The sequence below is a fragment of the Mchenga conophoros genome, linkage group LG6 (genome assembly GCF_057382185.1).
Source record: "Mchenga conophoros isolate Kocher_MC1m ecotype Shallow Benthic linkage group LG6, M_conophoros_male_GT1.1, whole genome shotgun sequence".
Lineage (NCBI taxonomy): Eukaryota > Metazoa > Chordata > Actinopteri > Cichliformes > Cichlidae > Mchenga > Mchenga conophoros.
The window spans coordinates 31,926,161-31,944,734 of NC_140531.1; the positions used below are offsets into that span (position 1 = coordinate 31,926,161).

The 18,574-nt window shown below is 38.0% G+C and overlaps 1 protein-coding gene across 3 annotated transcripts in view; it reads right to left on the minus strand.

The window, feature by feature from the left end:
• The window catches only part of rbm20 (RNA binding motif protein 20), a 54,946-nt gene that overhangs the window by 35,779 nt on the left and 593 nt on the right, over nt 1-18,574 (minus strand). The window contains exon 1 of one of the 3 annotated variants that reach the window (XM_085277436.1): nt 15,866-15,948. The exons of the other annotated variants lie outside the window; for them this stretch is intronic. Coding sequence (XP_085133562.1) covers nt 15,866-15,879 — 14 coding nt within the window. The 5' untranslated portion in view covers nt 15,880-15,948. Of the gene's footprint in view, nt 1-15,865; nt 15,949-18,574 lie in introns of those variants that run through there. 3 annotated transcript variants of the gene reach the window in all.

Here is an 18,574-nt window from a genome sequence, read left to right on the forward strand (position 1 = left end):
AATATAAGTAAATCTTTCTTTAAAAGAACTCTGTCCTGCTTAACTTAAAATTATATAAATTAATAGAAAACAATAGAAAGAAAAATATTCTTGTAACTGTGCACATTTAGTGCATTTAGTACAATTGGCTTCAGTTGAGGTATTATTTCAGCTTTTCTAATGCTAATCAGCTGCTCCTGTTTGTAAACCCGCTTGTTCCCATGATTACGCATCATAACTCATCATCATTATTCATCTATGTATTACTTTTATGTATTAGTCATCTATTTGTTGTAATCATCTATCCTTACAGATGTTTATTACACAAAATAAGTTATATTATCACACTTCTGGCCACATAGCGCTGATATTCACTGCACATGCCCATATTAACTTTTTCCAGCCAGGTGTTTTCCTTTTCCCATTCCTCCCTGTGCTTTTGCAGCCTATTTTTCTTTCTCTGAGCGAACAAACATTGCTGCTCTAATGCTGGGCTCACACTGCGATTTTTGGCCCATTTTGAGACGATTTCTGAGTCGTGCGACGGATTTGGTGATCAGACCGATTTTGGCCTTCATCGTGCGTCGTGTAGTATACGTGGGGTAACGAGAAGCGATTAACACCTCACGACCAACTCCCGATCATCAATCGCTGTGAGGGTGTCACCGCAGCCGCTCACACTGCGCACGCGCAAACACGTAAACGTCGGTGAAAAAGACTGAGCAGCACAGCTGTGCAGCGTGTGATCTGGACACAAGCCATGGAGGCACAACTTGTAGAACTTTAGAAAGCTCATCCGAGCCTTTTCGATGTGGCATCACAAAATTATCACGACCACAACAACCGTGAAAACAGTTGGATTTACACTGCTGCTTAATCACAGCTGCCTGATCAATGTTTTTCATTAGCAATTTAGCAAAGTTGATGGTGGTGGTGTGTCTGTGTGAGTGAAAGACAGAGAGAGCGAGCGACAGATTGTAGTGATGTGCGATACCACTGATTTTCTTTCCGATCCGATACCAAGTAAAATTCAGGGTGGTATCGGCGATACTGATCCGATACCGATACTTTGTACAAAGCTTATTTTATTTATTGTATCTCAAATTATAGCATCATAATGATTACAGGACATCAGATTATTTGTTCTTATCACTTAATAATGCAGAGTTCATCATATAGAAATAAAAAAAAACTGAAGTTGTGCTATTTGAACACGTTGCCTGCCTGCAGCACTAAAGGACTCCATGAGAGACGTCTGTCTCGCCCTAGCAGCACCTGACTCTCTCCTCCTCTTCAGTTCGCCTCAACATACTCTCGTCATATTCTGTGACATGATTTACTCTGAGGTGTTTGACAAGGTTAGTGATGTTGCCACAACCATACATGCCAACCCTCCCGATTTTTCCGAGAGAATACCGAATTTCAGTGCCCCTCCCGAAAATCTCCCGGAGCCACCATTCTCCCGAATTTCGCCCGATTTTCTAGGACAACAAAATTGAAAAATCATATTGCAGAATTCATAGCGTGGCCCAGCCAATTCCAGTTTCCAACAATGGCAGCAGCAACTTAGTTTTAATATTACTCTTATTTCTCTTTCTGGGTCGCAAAAAAACTTTTAACATATTTTCATGTGAGAATGTAGCTGTGTAAACTTCAAATATCTGAGCCGACTGACACATCGTCTTCAAACCCCCCCCCCCCCCCCCTTCTTTCCCTATTCGGGTTAAACATGATATATAAGTCACTTTGATAACTTAAAAATGTTATTGTTTGGCTTTTTCGGTGTTTTATTTGTTCGTGAGTAAATTGGTTTGGCTGAGATTAAAGTTATTAGATTTGATTAAATTAAATTTGACTTTATTAATCCTTCGGAAGGGTTCCTCCGGGGTTTTCACACAGCTGAATAAACGTCAAACAGAAAATGGTTAAACAGAAGTGTGAGACGATCAAGAGTTTACGTCAGTGCCCGGTTATATTTTAGATAGCAAGGAGCAGACAGCAGAGTTTCACTCCACCGAGGGAGCTCGTGACGTACTACCCGGCTTTCTTTAGACCGCGAAGGCCGGGTCCTCAGGTGGAAGCAGCCTCTGAATTTGGACACCCCCGCTGTTTCCGGGCCGGCCAATAATAATGGTGACATTTAACATATTTTATCCGATAAATAGCCCCTGTAAAATGTATTTACCCCCCCCTCCAACAGCCCTTTTGAATGTCTCCCTAGTATGGCCACAACACCTCACTCTTGGAGGTGAGGTGTTGTGGACATTTGGAGGTAAAATACGTCCGCACATGACTTCAATTACGCTCAGCCATTGTTGTGAGTGCGCTTTAGGTGTACTGTCATCCGAGACTTGCACCGCAGTGTCGGCGTTTGTTTCCCTGTTGGCCATGCTTGTTGTTGTGGTCATCTGTTGTCTTCCGGTATTTTCTCTGTAAGCGACCTTTCCTCGACCAATGAGATAATCTGAATTGTCATACTCGAATTGTCATAAGTGTGCTGTCAGCTCATTGGTCACAAAGCAGGAGAGGGGCTGGGAATTATGTTTTCAAACAAAGCGTTAATTCCATTAACATTTATAGACTACTTTTGATTCTCACTATATTACGGGACAAAGTGCGTCCCTTATTAGCTCAATACGGGACGTGTACTTTTGTTTCGAAATACGGGACGATTCCGTATTTTAAGGGACGGTTGGCAACCCTACTACAAATACACAGCGCTGAGACACGTCTTTCCTTTCAGTTGCATAAACTAAATCAAAGTCAAAGACAAAAAAATCCACACAGCATCTGTGACAAGCTTCAGTGTGAAATTCTGAAAAAACTGCTATGCGCACACACACACATATGTCTACACATATATTGAATAACAAAAAATTGTGTTTACAAACTGACACATTAGTCATGGAGCAGAGAATTATAGTCATATTACAAAGACTGACTTAATATGTTCACAGATTTGCACAATATACAGTTGCATGTACAGAAAGTCGCATCTCTGTATTTTTGAATGCAAAACGATCTGATAGCATAAGGCTGATGATGCGCCTCGATCAGCAGCAGTTATTGAGGTAGTCTGTGTGTGGTTAGCACCATACGGTACGATAACTGCAATGCAAAAACAATCTGAGATGCCACGAGGCTACAAAAACTACTGTAAACTTAGTCTGGTAGAAACAGCTCTGGGAGGACTAATGAAAAAAATTACTATGAAATGTCTACTGGGTTCGTGCAAACATTGTTTTGCCACAATATACAATAACTTTCAGAAACTTCAAATTAAATTTTTAATGCTTTTCCTTATTTTCTGTAATATTTCACATTACCAAAGTTTCAAATAATGCTCTTGGATCGGTACAATATCAAAGCCCGTCTCTTTAATATGGTTGTGCCCGGAATATAGTTCACAAAACATTTTTGTTTACGAATGGCAGTCAATCTGAAAACCGAAAAAAGGCGTCCTTAAAGCAAGAGTAGCTGAAACCGCTTGGCTCAGACACATGATTACGTAAGAGGCTCCACCAACCTGCAGCTCAATTCCAGGGATAAATATGTGATAAATACAAAAACAGCAGGTCAATTTTAAATAAATGTACCATATGCTGTTAAGCCCTACTAGGAGCTTTCTCTCTGTGTGTTTTCAACTTAAAAAAAATGTTACCATCATTTCAAGAGAACCCTCATAGAAATATACATGAAAAAGCATGCCTGCATTGCAGCACACTGCAGTTAGAAATTATGTGTAACATACACACACAAAGATACATATAAACCAGAGAGGTTTTTACTGAGAACACAACGCCTCAGCGGACTGAGGGAGTTTTGTCTTCAGTTTACCGCCTGCGAAGGGGAACAGGCAAATCCACACACACCACAGGGAGTCAGGAAGGTTACTGCCCTGCTATCTTCACACTGATGAGTCACTGACAGCTGTGTCTGAGCTGTTCCAGACCCACACACAAAAACAAAAGAGTAACTTTTTTTTTTTCCTCGTGCACTGCGCTGACAGTCCGTGTTTCTCAGACAAATGAAAAACAGAGAGAACAAATTAAAAGGAGAAGTGCCATTATTATGTCAACCCACCACCTCTCCCACCTCCCTGTGGTGCAATTGATTAGCTGGGAAGTTAATTGGCAGGAAGCTCTTTGGCATGGATGCTGACCTTGTGGTGACAAGCAAAAATCTTCCAGGTCACCTCCCCCTTATGACACTGGATATTTTAGGCTGCCCATTAGCATGCTTGATTTCTAATCCCTTCCTCAAACTCCTGCTTGCTATGTAGCTACACCCCCATCTCATTATTTCTTCCTGTTTGGGGCTGTTCTGTGCTTTAGCCACTGTTTACCTCCCATCACCACCACTGCCACCTCCCTCCCCCATCCCAGACATCCACACAGACATCTCTTTATCATCCCTGTCTGTCAGTCGGTGATAGGGGATGGAGAGCGGATGATAGCAGACGCCAGAAATAGCAGCCTGACGTATGATTGTTTCTGCCTTGGTCACAGCACTGTGGAGTAATTGTTGGACATTGTAAACACCTGAAAGCAAAGTTGCCATTACACAAAAAGGAGTTAGCAAATTTTCTAGGAAGAGCCACAAACTTTGTCTGTGTTAAAACTGTGAATGTGGTTAATTATTTTTGATTTTAAAGGAAATAAGATAAAGAAATTAAAAACCCAAGCTGCAATTCTACCTCACCATCACCACTCGATCATACCCTGTCTTCTCTAACGCCCACAATGACAGCCATCGGTCTTACACAGAGTTGAGTGGACTGGAATAAGACTCCATCTTACACCACCCTCAAACAAAGTTTCAAACCAAGAGCAAAGCTAAAGAAATGAAAACATACAAAAACATTATGCCAACCTTTCAGATGAGGGTAAAGAAGAGGCGTTATCAAAGATCTATGCTGTAATTAAACCTAGTGTGGGTGAGTCAATCTACATACACACAAATGTGCTTCTAAAAAGGTGATAAGATGATGGCACAAAAGAATGTGTACAAAGAGTTACATAGCAGTGATGAGTCAAGTGTAATGACAAAATGAAGATGATCTTTTTGCTTTCAGCTACTCATTTGTCATTAACCTACATATTATAACGACAGATGAACTACAAAGTAGCATCTTATTAAAGCTAAAGAGCTCAAAGCCTTTTAATAATGCTACCCACACCGATAAAAAAAAGAAGAAAAGTTAGATGTTACATCAACACAATGACGATGACCTGACCTAGTTTGCCAAGTTGAGTATTTAAAAAAAAGACTGTTTTAGTGTTATGTAAGGTCTGTGCGGATAGACAGGGCAGTGACTCATTCCAGGCCCCAAAACCTCTCCGTGACTCAACACTACACCAAAAATACTGTGAGTCCTGAATGCCTGCTGCTCCACACTTTGGGACAATCAGTAGGACTTAACTTGAAGAGAAGGCTGAAGTTTTATAATTGATCAAACTCTTACAATTAAGAGAGAATTATAAAGTAGAGGTAAAACCTCAATACCAAAAAAGATTCTGTTGAAAATACAAAAGAGCAAAATTAATGACAGGCAAATAATTTAAACTACAGCCCTTGAAAATCAGAGCTAAATTCCCACTTTTATGCACATTTTTATATCATTTGAGAAAGCATGCAAATACTGGTGGATAAACCATGACAGCAATATTAAAAAATGAATAAAAAACGAATAAAAAATGTCGGTAATTACCAAAAATGTGGAGCAGCCGTGCCATAATCCTCGCATTGAGTGGTATGGATGGTATACTCTATATCTGTCTGAACACAGTGCAAAAACATGTACGATGAGGAAATTTATCCTAATATTGAATTTGATGCCAGGAGCATATTTTCAACAGTTGGAAAAGGAGCCATTTATCCTGGTGAAAGATTAAGCCTTGTTCAAACACACTGTATGCATTTTGAACCTGAGGAGCACAGCTGCAGTAGTTTTCAACATGTTTTCCCTTTCTTGGGTGACTGATTAAGGATCTGCTCCACAGTTTGGGCCTCATGCATTTTTTGCAACATAACGCGCTGATGCATGTCAGAAATGAACTTCAGGCCAGTTTAGCATTCTGATTTACCGATTCCACAGCTAAGCTTTTGGGTTTTTTTGTGTTTTTTTTTGTTTTTTTTGTTGTTTTTTTTTTGTTGTTGTTTTTTTTGTTATGACGGTACTATCTTGCTTAAATAAGCAAAGTCTTCCCCTAAAAAGAGGTCATCTGGATGATGGTCATTCATGCTTCTGCATCACATTGTTAAAGCTTACCATATAATGCTTCTGAACTGGCATTCTCCTCCTCAGAAATTTATATACACAGATTTTAAAGTTTATGTGATGATATATAGTCCTGCAGTATAAAATGTATGTGGTAACATAAAAGAAATACCGTTGCTTACTACCCCACTTGGATGCTCTTAAGCAAGACACTTATCCTTAACAGTTAGCAGATGTATTGTGCATTTACAACAAACATGAAGGTACCTTGTCTTGTGGTGTGATTACATGCAAACACTATTCAACTGTGCCGGCCAGTGCAAGTAGTTAAGATAGTTAAAATAGTTAATATGTGAAAAACCATCGGATTGGAGTTTCCTCATACACAATCACACACTGAGCTCAAGTATGGTGCCTGGAGTAATATGGGCAAAATTGCAGGAAGTTATGGTAACTTCTGAAAATATGTTACTGCAACTTGGTAAATGGCCTGTATTTGTATAGCGCTTTACTTAGTCCCTAAGGACCCCAAAGCGCTTTACACTACATTCAGTCATCCACCCATTCACACACTGGTGATGGCAAGCTACATTGTAGCCACAGCTGCCCTGAGGGGCACTGACAGAGGAGAGGCTGCCGGACGCTGGCGCTACCGGGCCCTCTGACCACCACCAGTAGGTAACGGGTGAAGTGTCTTGCCCAAGGACACAACAACCGAGACTGACCAAGCCGGGGCTCGAACCGGCAACCTTCCAATTACAAGACAAACTGTCGACTCTTGAGCCACGATCGTCCCACTTGGTTCTAGCTTTCAGTGGTACTCCTCGTTGGCTTTTAGGGGTGATTATTTCTTGTTTCAAAAACTTCAAGTCATGCAGCTGTACTCATGGGAATAAACTAAGGCAAAACTTCTCTTCACATTTGGTGTGAACACATCATTACTTGTACTGTCCCCTCAGCAGTGCCATCATTTCCACTTCACTTCAAGACAAAAACTTTTCAAAGCTTGGTGTAAGGGCCTGAAAGACTTCAGCATTTCTTGGTAGCATACATAATGTTATTTCCGATGTTATTTTACAGAGTGTAGAAACAATTTTTCTGATTTTTTCAATTTTGTCCAAAAGCTTGGATGGTTTTATATTTAGGATAATAGTATACATATACTTCTTCTTTGAGTTTTTAAATTGTATAAAATGTTTAAGTAATATTTATTTACTGGTCTGGTGCTGAGAGTCTGGCAAAGTGCCATGCTTCTGATGCTTACATGAAAGATAACACAAAGGGGGCTAGATGGCAGATAAAGTGGTTCTCACTAGTAGTAATGTGGTCTCATGGGAAACACTCCCATTCCAATATGTAGACAAATTACCAAGTGACTTAAGTGGGGTTATTTTAATGCGTAAATGTAGCTCAGGCATCTTGATTTATTGTTGAAATTTCACTATTTAAAGTTAAGGGAGGCAAAAAGTGACTTTAATCTCCAGGAAAATAAAAAATAATTGAAAAAAGGATAAATTAGAGTGCTGATGTTGTCAAGTTAACCCATTAAACATGTGTAGCCTTTAATTTTAAGATGAAAGACAATAATTAATAAAGTTGTGAGGAGCTTAAATATTAAAAGTGGTCACAGAAACTTTATAGTCTTTACTGGCCTCTTATAAAGTCAAAAAAATACTTTTTTTGTAGAACTCCACTGCTTAATATTTATACATATAAGTACTGAGTATATGTAATACTAAGTACTCCAGAACTACTCCAAACTAGCTGTGATGTTGGGTTTAATGTAAAGGTTTATGTGTTAAAAGTGATCTGATTACAACTATAGGATTAGGGACACTTTTCTTTAGTTAGTTATGTTTTTATTAAATCATTCATAGACATCTTTAACAGAAAAGAATTGAATGTTTACTGAACATTATGTCATAATGAAATAAAAGATCTACCCATTAAATTAAATTGTGACAGTATTATAGATAATCTAATAGTACTACACAATATTTATGTAATGATGTTACTAAACAGATAATAATAAACAGATAACGTGTGCTTACTCACTCTCTCACAGAAACATTGGAGGCCTGTTTGTTGGCTGCAGTTCAGCCACACACAAACTCAAACAGTAAGCTATTCTGTGATGGAGAGTTTATCAAACACTGTTTAATTATTTAAATTTGAATATGGCTTTTGTCCAAATGAGTTAAATTTATTTAATCCTTATATCATCTTCAGGGCTCCATTTTACAACTACTCCACTAAACTTCATTATTCTCCCAAACGGGTTATAAGCAAAGTCCTGTATTTATTGTAAGATATCTTTCATTTGCCTCCATTTCCACACAAGAGCATTCATCATTTTTCTTCACACAGCAACCTGTTCTCAACATATATACTCTATCAGCTGTTCTGTTCACCTGCTATGCCAAACTCCAGAGTGGATATCAGGCATTTCCCCATTAACATTTGTGCAGACTGTATCTACAATTACAATTGCTGAGTTGTAAAGTTGTATATTAGCTCTAACTATAAGAGTCCTCTCTCCTGGCATGTCTGATAATTTATATATTGCCCACCTGGTGTCCTCCACATATCCCAGGGTCTGAACATGCCACACTGAGAACAGCTTCTGTCATCTACTCCCTCAGCCCAACTTTCTCGCGCCCCTCGTGAGGGTGAAACAAATAGAAATGGGTCAAAAAGCAACATGAGCCAACCCTATTAAATGTCCAACTCTATCTTAATTCCACCACAAATCATCAAGCTTCTTCAGGCTGTCACTCATTTCCACATATAGTCAAAAGAGTGTGAACAGTGTTGAGCTGCCTTACAGATGAAAGTCCTGTCATTTGGTAAAACACATGGTAAAATACAAAGATAGAGTGAATTGTAATGAGAAAGTTTTTTTGTACAAGTTTGTTTTGTATTTTCTGGACTTTTGAGAACGGAACTAGATTAGTAGTGACATTAATAATCAAAAATGTTCAGAGAACTTTATCTGAATACACTAAAATGTTCAGTTGGAGATGTAAAGGCAATACAAAGAGCCACAAATTGCCTACACCAAAACTTCTGTGTGAAATTCAGCAAACAAGGGCAGATATATAAACATAAAGACAGGTAAACAGGTCTAATGTCCAAACATGTCTCTATGAATGAAATACTGCACTCCTTTTTGTACCTTACAGCAAAAAGGACCTTGTGACTTGTGATTTTTCACTATATAAATAAAACTGAATTGAACTGAGTTATAGTTTCCAGACTTCCATTAGTTTGAATGCTTTTCACTATTAGAAAATATGTCAACAGTTCAAGGAAACATGGTGATAGTCGGAAATGCTGAAAAGACTTTGAGCTGTAGCTTCCAAAGTACGTTGGTCATGAACTAGTTCAAACTACTAGTTACAAAAGAAAAAGCTAAATTTTGATATAAAATCCTGAATTTGGTCAAATGAGGTTTGATAACATATCAGCTTTTACAGTTTTTAAACTTCAATTCAATTCAATTCAATTTTATGTATACAGCGCCAAATAACAAAAACAGTCGCCTCAAGGTGCTTTATATTGTAAGGTAGACCCTTCAATAATACATACAGAGTAAAACCCAACAATCATATGACCCCCTGTGAGCAAGCACTTTGGCGACAGTGGGAAGGAAAAACTCCCCTTTAGCAGGAAGAAACCTCCAGCATGAATACCAGCTAATCACAAACAGATGGCTTTCTTCAAAAAGCAGTTATATTGCTATATCTGCAGACCAACTGAGTGTTTTTGTCTATTAATCATCACATGTAAACATGTCCCTGGATGGAAAAAAAGCCAGCAAAAACAATCAGGCACCGCTCCACTGCCTGTGACGGTCAAGATGAATGAATCCAATTTCACACGCAGTTCATTTATATGGTGATTATAAATAATTATACAAAGGTATTTATCACCTTTTGCCTTCCTTCTGCTTGCCATGGTGTTCCCTACTGAGCAGCCCTTCTTTTAACGCAGAGAAGCTGAGTGTGGTATTTCTGCTATTAAGGACCTATACATAGCCAAACCCCGGGTAATGGGACGGGGGCCATTTGCTTATCCCTACCCAGATACTGACAGAATTCAAGTCCAAATTCAACAACCAGTAATAGACTAGCTCTTTTAATTTACATAGCCAACTAATTTTAAATCGTAAGCACAAGGTTAGGCTAAATCCTTAACATAACAGAACAGTCTACGCCCAACGCCGCCTATTTATCTTTCAGCGGTGCTCTTTTTCACGATACAAAGAGACTGCATTAGCAGACATTAGCACCATGCAATAACAAATCCATTGCTGGTAATATGTTGTGCCAGATTACTTTGCTCTATAATGACAAGTATATAATGAGCTACAGTAGTACATAGTCACACAGCATAAGCAAAAGCACGCTAACACATAAAATAACAAAAATACACCCACACACCAAGTGCGTAGACACAACGAAACAGATAAACAACACCTAAACAAATTGATATATCTGGGATTGTAACAAGCAAAATATGATATAAAATGTCTTTAAAATATATGAAATGGAGATTAAATGTATGTATGTCTTTAAAGTACACTTCACAAAGGATTAGATTGTCTTGGCAAACCCACGGACGACATAGTGACATAATCTTGGTGTGCACATGTGACATAACGTTTAAAAAAAAACTGTCCTCATATAGAACAAAGATAAATCAACAAATAAAGTTCTTATCTGCAGGTATTGTCTGTGTATGTGTGTGCGAGCTCCACCTGTGCATGACAAGTATACAGAGAATTTGATTTCCTGGATTCTGGCCTGCTCACTATGTGGATGAAAGGAAGATGCCTTTGGGGTGAGCACACGTGCTACAATCTCCACTGGCCTCAGCTGTTGATGCCGGCCTAACAGAGCAAAGCAGAGTGGCTGTGTGATACTGTGTGGGTTTATGTGTCACTTAAACACCCGTACTCTCCTTCTGTTAAACCTGTAGGGCAACATGCATTCAGTACATTCTCCCAATTCAGAACTGAGCTGCTTCCTCTAACTGTGTGTGTGCAATGTGTGACCTTGCACTGAAGTCTGACATACAGTAGCTGCACTGCAGGGTGACATTTATTTATATTAATTAGGACAATCAGAAGAGCCAGTCTATTCAGACCTTTCCTGGTTCGAAAAATAGTTTACTCCCAGGTTAAACTACAGCTTTAAAGGCTGAGAAAGACAAACTTATTCATTTTAATTCCCAAGATTTTAGACATTTCGAATATTTTGCAGTGAAGGCTTTTACTGCAGCTGAACAGTGCTATAACTGGCTGACAAATCCTGTAAATGTTCATTTTAACTACTAAAGCCAAAATATTAATTTTGCCACCTGCAAAACAGGTTACTGTAAGCACCAATCATGCATGCCTCTGCAAACAGAAAAGCTCTCTGCTAACTTGACAGGGACTTCTTTATCCGTCAAGGCCCTACATGTGAGAAAAGTTGAAAACAAATCAATATTGTGCTCAGCATTAATAGTAAAATCGTCTAACTTTGTGAAAAACTTTCACATTCGGTATTAAACTTTCTGACTGCTGGTTTTGGATAGCAGCAAATTTGTCAGTCGAGTTTTTATACACTACATAGAGCGTCAAAAAATGAACTATGCTTGTGGCATTAGCCTTTAATCCTCCCTCTTCCCTCACTTTACTATATCTTGAACAAATACCACTAAACGACTGATTGACAACAAGCAGCAGAGGCCTCCTACTCGCGTTAGCCTTGTCAGAAGAAAATAGCACAGCAGCAGCAGTATTGACAAAACCTTAAAACAGTATCTGACTCATTTATGACTCATTGAATCCAATGTGGGGTTTAATTATGCTCAATTCAAGCAAAGTGCCCACGTACCCAAGCTTACATGCAGCACACTACCTACGCGCTACCTGAACAACAAAATACAAAATTATGAAAAACTAAAGTTATTTGATTACTGTCACGGACATAAGATACAAAAAATGTATTCAATACTTTGATGATGCAACCCCCACATCTGCAGAAGAGCAGCAGAGCTGTTGTCCCAACATAATTTGTTATAACAAGGAGGAATGTCTAGTCCAGCAGCAGATGGTTTGATAAAAAAATGCATAGTTTATTTAATAACAGTGATTATGCAAGGACTCATAAAGATGGAAAACAAGCCATATAGTCAGCGTTAAATAAAAAGTGCCCAGTTTAGTGTTTGATGAGCTGCCAGTGGATCATGACGAGAATGTGTCCTTACTAAACTTTTCACATAATCTTCCCATTTTTGTTTTTTGGAAATGGACAAAGGCTTATTTATATTAGGATAGTGAAATATTATCCCAGGCCCAACAAAGGCACCATCACAAACATATAAAAGCAGTCACTGTTCACATGCACGGAGCAAATCTTACAAACACGTTGAAGAATTTATCCGAAAAAAAGAATGTTGCAGCCCCCGCTGGGAAGTACACTTCATCCGTTTCAAATGAACAACCCTTTAAATTTAGATTGTGTTCACATCGAGACCTTTAAACTCTGCCAGCTCATATATTTAAGCATTAAGAGCTGGAAAGGTAGTGATGAAGAGCTGATCCCAAAGACAACTGATTGCCTCTTGTAATTAGAGCTAGGATCAACTGCTCAAAAGGTTCATGCTATGCTATGTAACTGTAACTAAATAATTTTCAAGAAGAAATAGTCACAAATTTAAAAAAAAAAAAGTAAAAATCTCAAACAGCTACTGGATACTTTAAGCTCTACGCTGAACAAACTGTAACCATCCTAACAGTATGACTGTCTCTCTGAGCGATCCTGCTAATCTTTCTCAGTTTTGTGCTCATGGTGCTAGAATTACAGCCCATCCATTGAAAGAGCAAAAGTCTGTGTGATTCTCAGTAATGTGCAGCTGATACTGTGTTACTGATGAATCCAAGCAACTGCAATCAAACGTCACAAACAATTACCGCCTCTCATTTTATTAATATTGTTCGAGCTGCGTCTGTGATTTTTTTCTGCATCAGCTAAGAAGACCATCACAGCATCGGCGTCATATTACCGCTTCATTTATAGAGACACCAGAACCAAACTGAAACTGTGATGATTTCGGGATTAAGTGGTGCATCCCTCTCAAGCCCGTCTAAGTTGCGTGCAAATCTCATTGGTAAATATATACAGATGCAGATATTTGACAATGCTCTTTTATCATTGCTGTCTTTTAATGTGGATACCATTTGTAAAGACATTTAAACCCCTTTAACTCTGACCACTCCCATTGTTCCAAATAGTTAGCCTTGCTAAGTCTACCAACTCAACGCCTATAAACCCTTTCCCACCCGGACATAACCCCATGTGCTGCAGGAGAAGAACCACAGACATGAATTTACTGTCACAACCAGCACAGACTCCGTATGATCATTTCCTGTTTTATTTTGAAACTTTCTACCAGTTTATTGTACGTGTTCCTTTGGTTTCTGTTTGCCCCCAACACCTGTTTCCCTTGACTTAATTACTCTTTATACAGCCATGCTGCCATCTGTTTCCTGTCAGACTATCTCAGCAATTTCCAGTATTTTCTTGTGACTTGTTTCGAAATTTCCTGTAAATCTTCCTTGTCTGAATTTTTGGATTTTTGCTCTGTGAGTCTTTTATTTAGCCTTTGGATCTACTGTTTGGTTCAGCCATTAAAGCTACAGCATACTGCTGGAGTCTGCCACCACCTAAACTTTCTTTCACCATTGTGGCATGTCACAAATCCTGCTTGTAACAATGTTTTTCTAAGGCCTTTTCACAGACTGTTAGCTTGAAGAATATGCATTTAATAGTTTTGGCAATGGCTTGTGCTGTAAGAGAATGTGTGCCGAATTAAGTGAAATATTGCAGAGCTTTAGAAAAGGTGTACTCAAGCTTAAAAATCATTTAAATTAGGTAAAGCCCAGCCAAATAAACTGTTACGTGTTTGTTTTTACTGTTATGCTTTATTACTCTGCATTAGAGACACTGATCTTTATGTACAAGTCACAAAGGCTATGTTAAAGTTATAGAGAATGAAACTTCTTTGTTGTGCCGTGGGCTGATATTAATGGTGCATTTTGTGGTAACATCCTCAGCCTAATTTAATGATCCAATTACAGGATGCACCTACACTTGGCTGAAAGTGGACACCAGCGCGGCCGTTGTACCTACGAAGACTTTCTCCGGTGCAACTGTCAACCATTTAACATCAGGATTAGCCACAGTTGCTGCCACGTGTCAACAAGGCAGTGAACACATGCGTGAGGTGTTGGTGGGGGAGGTAGATGGTCCCGTGACACAAATAGGTGACACTAGAAATTAAGATTTTCTGTAAGCAACAGAAAGGACAAATCTTCCTGGTAAAAAATGAAGGACGAGCGTAATTAATCTGTTTTGTCAACTTTTCTGTCTTCTTAAGGAGAGACAAGATCTATTGGAGGGGACAGTGATGACTGTATTTTAGTATCAAATGTTATTTTAAAACATAAAAAAAAATTAACTACTCTGTATTTTTTATTTGCTCAGCCTTGTGCCAACCAACATCACGGGTTTCAAAGGGATCCCGCACAATCACAGATCTGCAAAGCGACCACACCAATCACTCAACACTTCTCTGTCCAGACGGCCATTTGGCCAGATCCATTTAAAGTGTGCGAAAGTCTAAATTAGCTCCCGTTAATGACCTTGCAGGGGATTGCAGGGATGATTGAAACTTCAAGTTAACGACTCAGTGCAAAGAGCGCTTTGAAACATGACACACTTGGCAGCAAACTAAAGGATGTGAATTTGCTTTGATAAAACACATCAATAGTTTTCTATTGTTGTCAATTTTCAGACATCTGTGTTTAATGGCTTAAAATCTATGAGATTTAAACAACAGAAAAAGGATGTTAACAACACGTCACCAGAGGGGGACAGCCCGAAAGAGTAAATATCTGTGAAACTTCATTTTCAAAAACTAGATCTCCAGAGGATTTTTGGAGGATGCTTCTGTTTCCCTGAACCACAACATAGTTATTTTCAATATTTTGCTTTCGACAGCTGTGGCTATATACTTTCCCTAAGGCTCGAGCGTGGTTACACATGGCAAAATGGTCCTTCAACTCAATTGGCTCCCCTCTTACACTTACACTGCCTCCACTGAAAGCTATTTATTACATTAAAAGTTTTGAGAACACAGACATTTAGACAGGCAAAAAAAGATCACAGATCAGTCGACGAATAAAACAAAACACATAAATATTATAATTGTACATGTTTATCAATGCAGAACATTCTCTGTCCTGATGAGCTTAACTATGTACCAATGTAACGTTAAATAGAAGAGGAGCATAAAATAAACTATATCATTGCTGTTTTGATTTACAGTGAACAAACAAATAAATATTATATAAATATAAGTACATGATTATAGCTTTATTTATAAATCCATGGATACTCCCAAACGCAAATGCTTTTACAACTAACCCAAAAATCAAATGCAATATATTCACTACTTCATTAAAGACAAAGTTGTTCTTTACAAAGCTGAGTTTTAGACCGTAACGTATTACAACATGTAATGCCTTTGAGTTTTGTTCTGTTTTGTTCTGAAATGTGGCTTTCACAGCACTGAAGAAAAGTATCAGCACATCGATAGAAGAACACCGGCTTTTACCTTTCCTGCTGCATTTTCACATATCAACTTCCGATGCGGAGCCGCACGGTCTGTGGTACAAGGTAAAATTCGCTCAGACACTGAACTTTCCCCTCTGTGACGCGCTGTCACAGTGATATAGAGCCGTGGCAGGTGGGAAAGAGTCATAAGATCAGGAAAGTGAAATGGCAAAATAAGGGAAGGTATGAATGCTAATGCATAGATGGTGTGACAAAGCATGTCAAGCATGCTCAACTGATCTGTTACAGGACAATCCGTCACAGGCTACTCACCACTAAACCACCACAAACATGCAGTCTGGTCACCCGGATCCTTCGGTCCTGTCCTAAATTCTGGCTGAATGTTTTTGTAACGACATGTTACAACTTTACAGTTTCCTTATTAATTGTGCAGATGTTTGCACAGTGGTCCGTATACATTCACGGCAAGTCAGAAAACTGCATACGTGGACATGTTAGGCTCTGGAAAATCCATTTATTTTATTGTAGCCTGTGGTGATATGAAAAAGAAAAAGCTTCCTGATGGAACTAATTCCTTATATCTGTCTTATATCTGGGATAATCTGTCACATTACAACTGAAAAGACCCTGGTAGGTGTTTAAGAAAGCAGCTAAAATGGCTCTTTTCTTAAAGGGGTGACAGCTTTTAACAACAACAACAACAAAAAGTCTCACCAATCTTGTTACAGTCTGCTACCCAAAGAGCAGATACTTTTTCTTACTGCACATATTTATTTGCTGCATTATAATGATCTTAGTACATAATTGTACATTCCTATTGTTGCTTTTTTCATGTTTATTTTTTGTACAGCTTTATTCGTGTGATGCAGAAACATAGAAAGTCTGGCAGAATTTTTTTTGTTTTTGTTGAGCCCTAACTTTTCTTGTTTGGCAGAGGTTTGCACAGCAGTTCGAATGCGTAACAGTCACTGCAAGTGAGAAAACCCTGCACATAGACTCACTAAGCGCTGGAAAATCTATTTGCTCCATTAAAAAAAAATAAAAAATTATTATTATTTTACATGTTCAGACATTTCCAGAGCTAAAAGTAAAAAATCGTGTATTTTATTTTAGTCTGAAAAAATATCTGAGCTAAAAGTTTGCCTTATGTACAAATGTACAAATTCCTCATAACTAACAAAATTCAGATTATTATATCTGAAAGATTTTTTCTGACATGTTTAAATGAATGATATCCATGCCTGGGCTGAATATTTGAGAATTAAGAAAATGTTTATAGCACTTAAGACAAGAAGACCTCAGCGTGTCACAGTGTAACTGAAAACACTCGGGTCGATGTTTAAGAAAGCGCATAATGATCTATTAAATTTGAACATTTGTACAATCCTACCGTTGCTTGTTTCTGGTTTTGGAATATTTAGACTTTATTTCCCTTAAACACTTTTCCTTTAATAATTTATCTCAGCTCTTGATTCTCCAGGTTATCCAACAATACTTTTTAGGTAACTAATAAGTCTCGAGAAAAAGTCGTTCTAAGGCTGCACAGTCTGACTACATGTTGGGTTTTTGTTTGTTTTGATGATGGCAGCAAGCAGGGCGACAAATCCTTAACTGAATGACGATCTTAAATAAACAGCAGAATGGAAGTCCATTAAAGTGCTATCGAACTCTTTTACTTTGCTGATTTGCAATTAACCAAATAAAATGTAGCTACTGATACTATCACACACAACAATTTTCATGTATTCATTCAGTAGAAACTCTCTGCCCAATAAACGTTTCCACCAATTCATATTAATATTTAAAGACAAATTGCTCAGTTGTCTCCTCACACACTGTACAGTAATTCAAAGAAAAATCATCAATAAATACAAAATATAATCAATATAATCAAGATTTGTTACAGAAATGATCACATACGTTTTACAGTTTTATTGTAGGGTTGCAGAGCTTGAGCTCAGTGATACTGTGTTGCTGACAAATTTAATATAAGACCTTTCAGTGACTTCACATTGTTTGGCTTACAAATTACATCTAATTTTCTAAATTTAATGGATATGTTTATCAACTGAATTTAGTGATCTTAGGTACAAAGTACATGTTGAAAACAGCTAATTTTCCTAAATTAATTGTTTTGGTTTTAAAAGGTTAAGTAGTTTACAAAATATAATTTATTCCAATTTAAGAAGCAGCAGCAAACGTGTGACGTTAAAAACAGTGGGATTGTTTTCAACACATCTAATATTTTGAACAAGACAACCACAGATTTGAATGAGCAGCGGAAAAAAAAATCACAGCAAGGCCGATAGTTTATTTTCAGTCAGCATTTCTGCTTTTTAATATGAATCCTGGATATGTTTAAAGGGGAAAATGTGTTAGCTCAGTATATTCAGATAAACCTGCTGACTGTACAATTTCCCTTTTATTTAATTTTATATTGCTTTTTCCAAAAAAAGAACCTTAGAGCCTCTTTAAAGTGCAGATATTTTTTAAATAAATTTTAATAAGCACTTTGTTATATTGTTGCATATTGTTTTTTTTTTTATATATATGGTGAGTATAAAATCCTCAGTACTGTAGTAATATTCACTAAGACACATTATAGATAGCCGTATTTAAGGTTATCAAATTCGATTTCATGCAAGAAGACCTTACAGGACAGATGCAGACATTTTTCCAACATCACAACTTTTTTTTCAGGATATTCATGATACCACTGCAAAAACGTGCTGTGGACTTTTTTTCATAG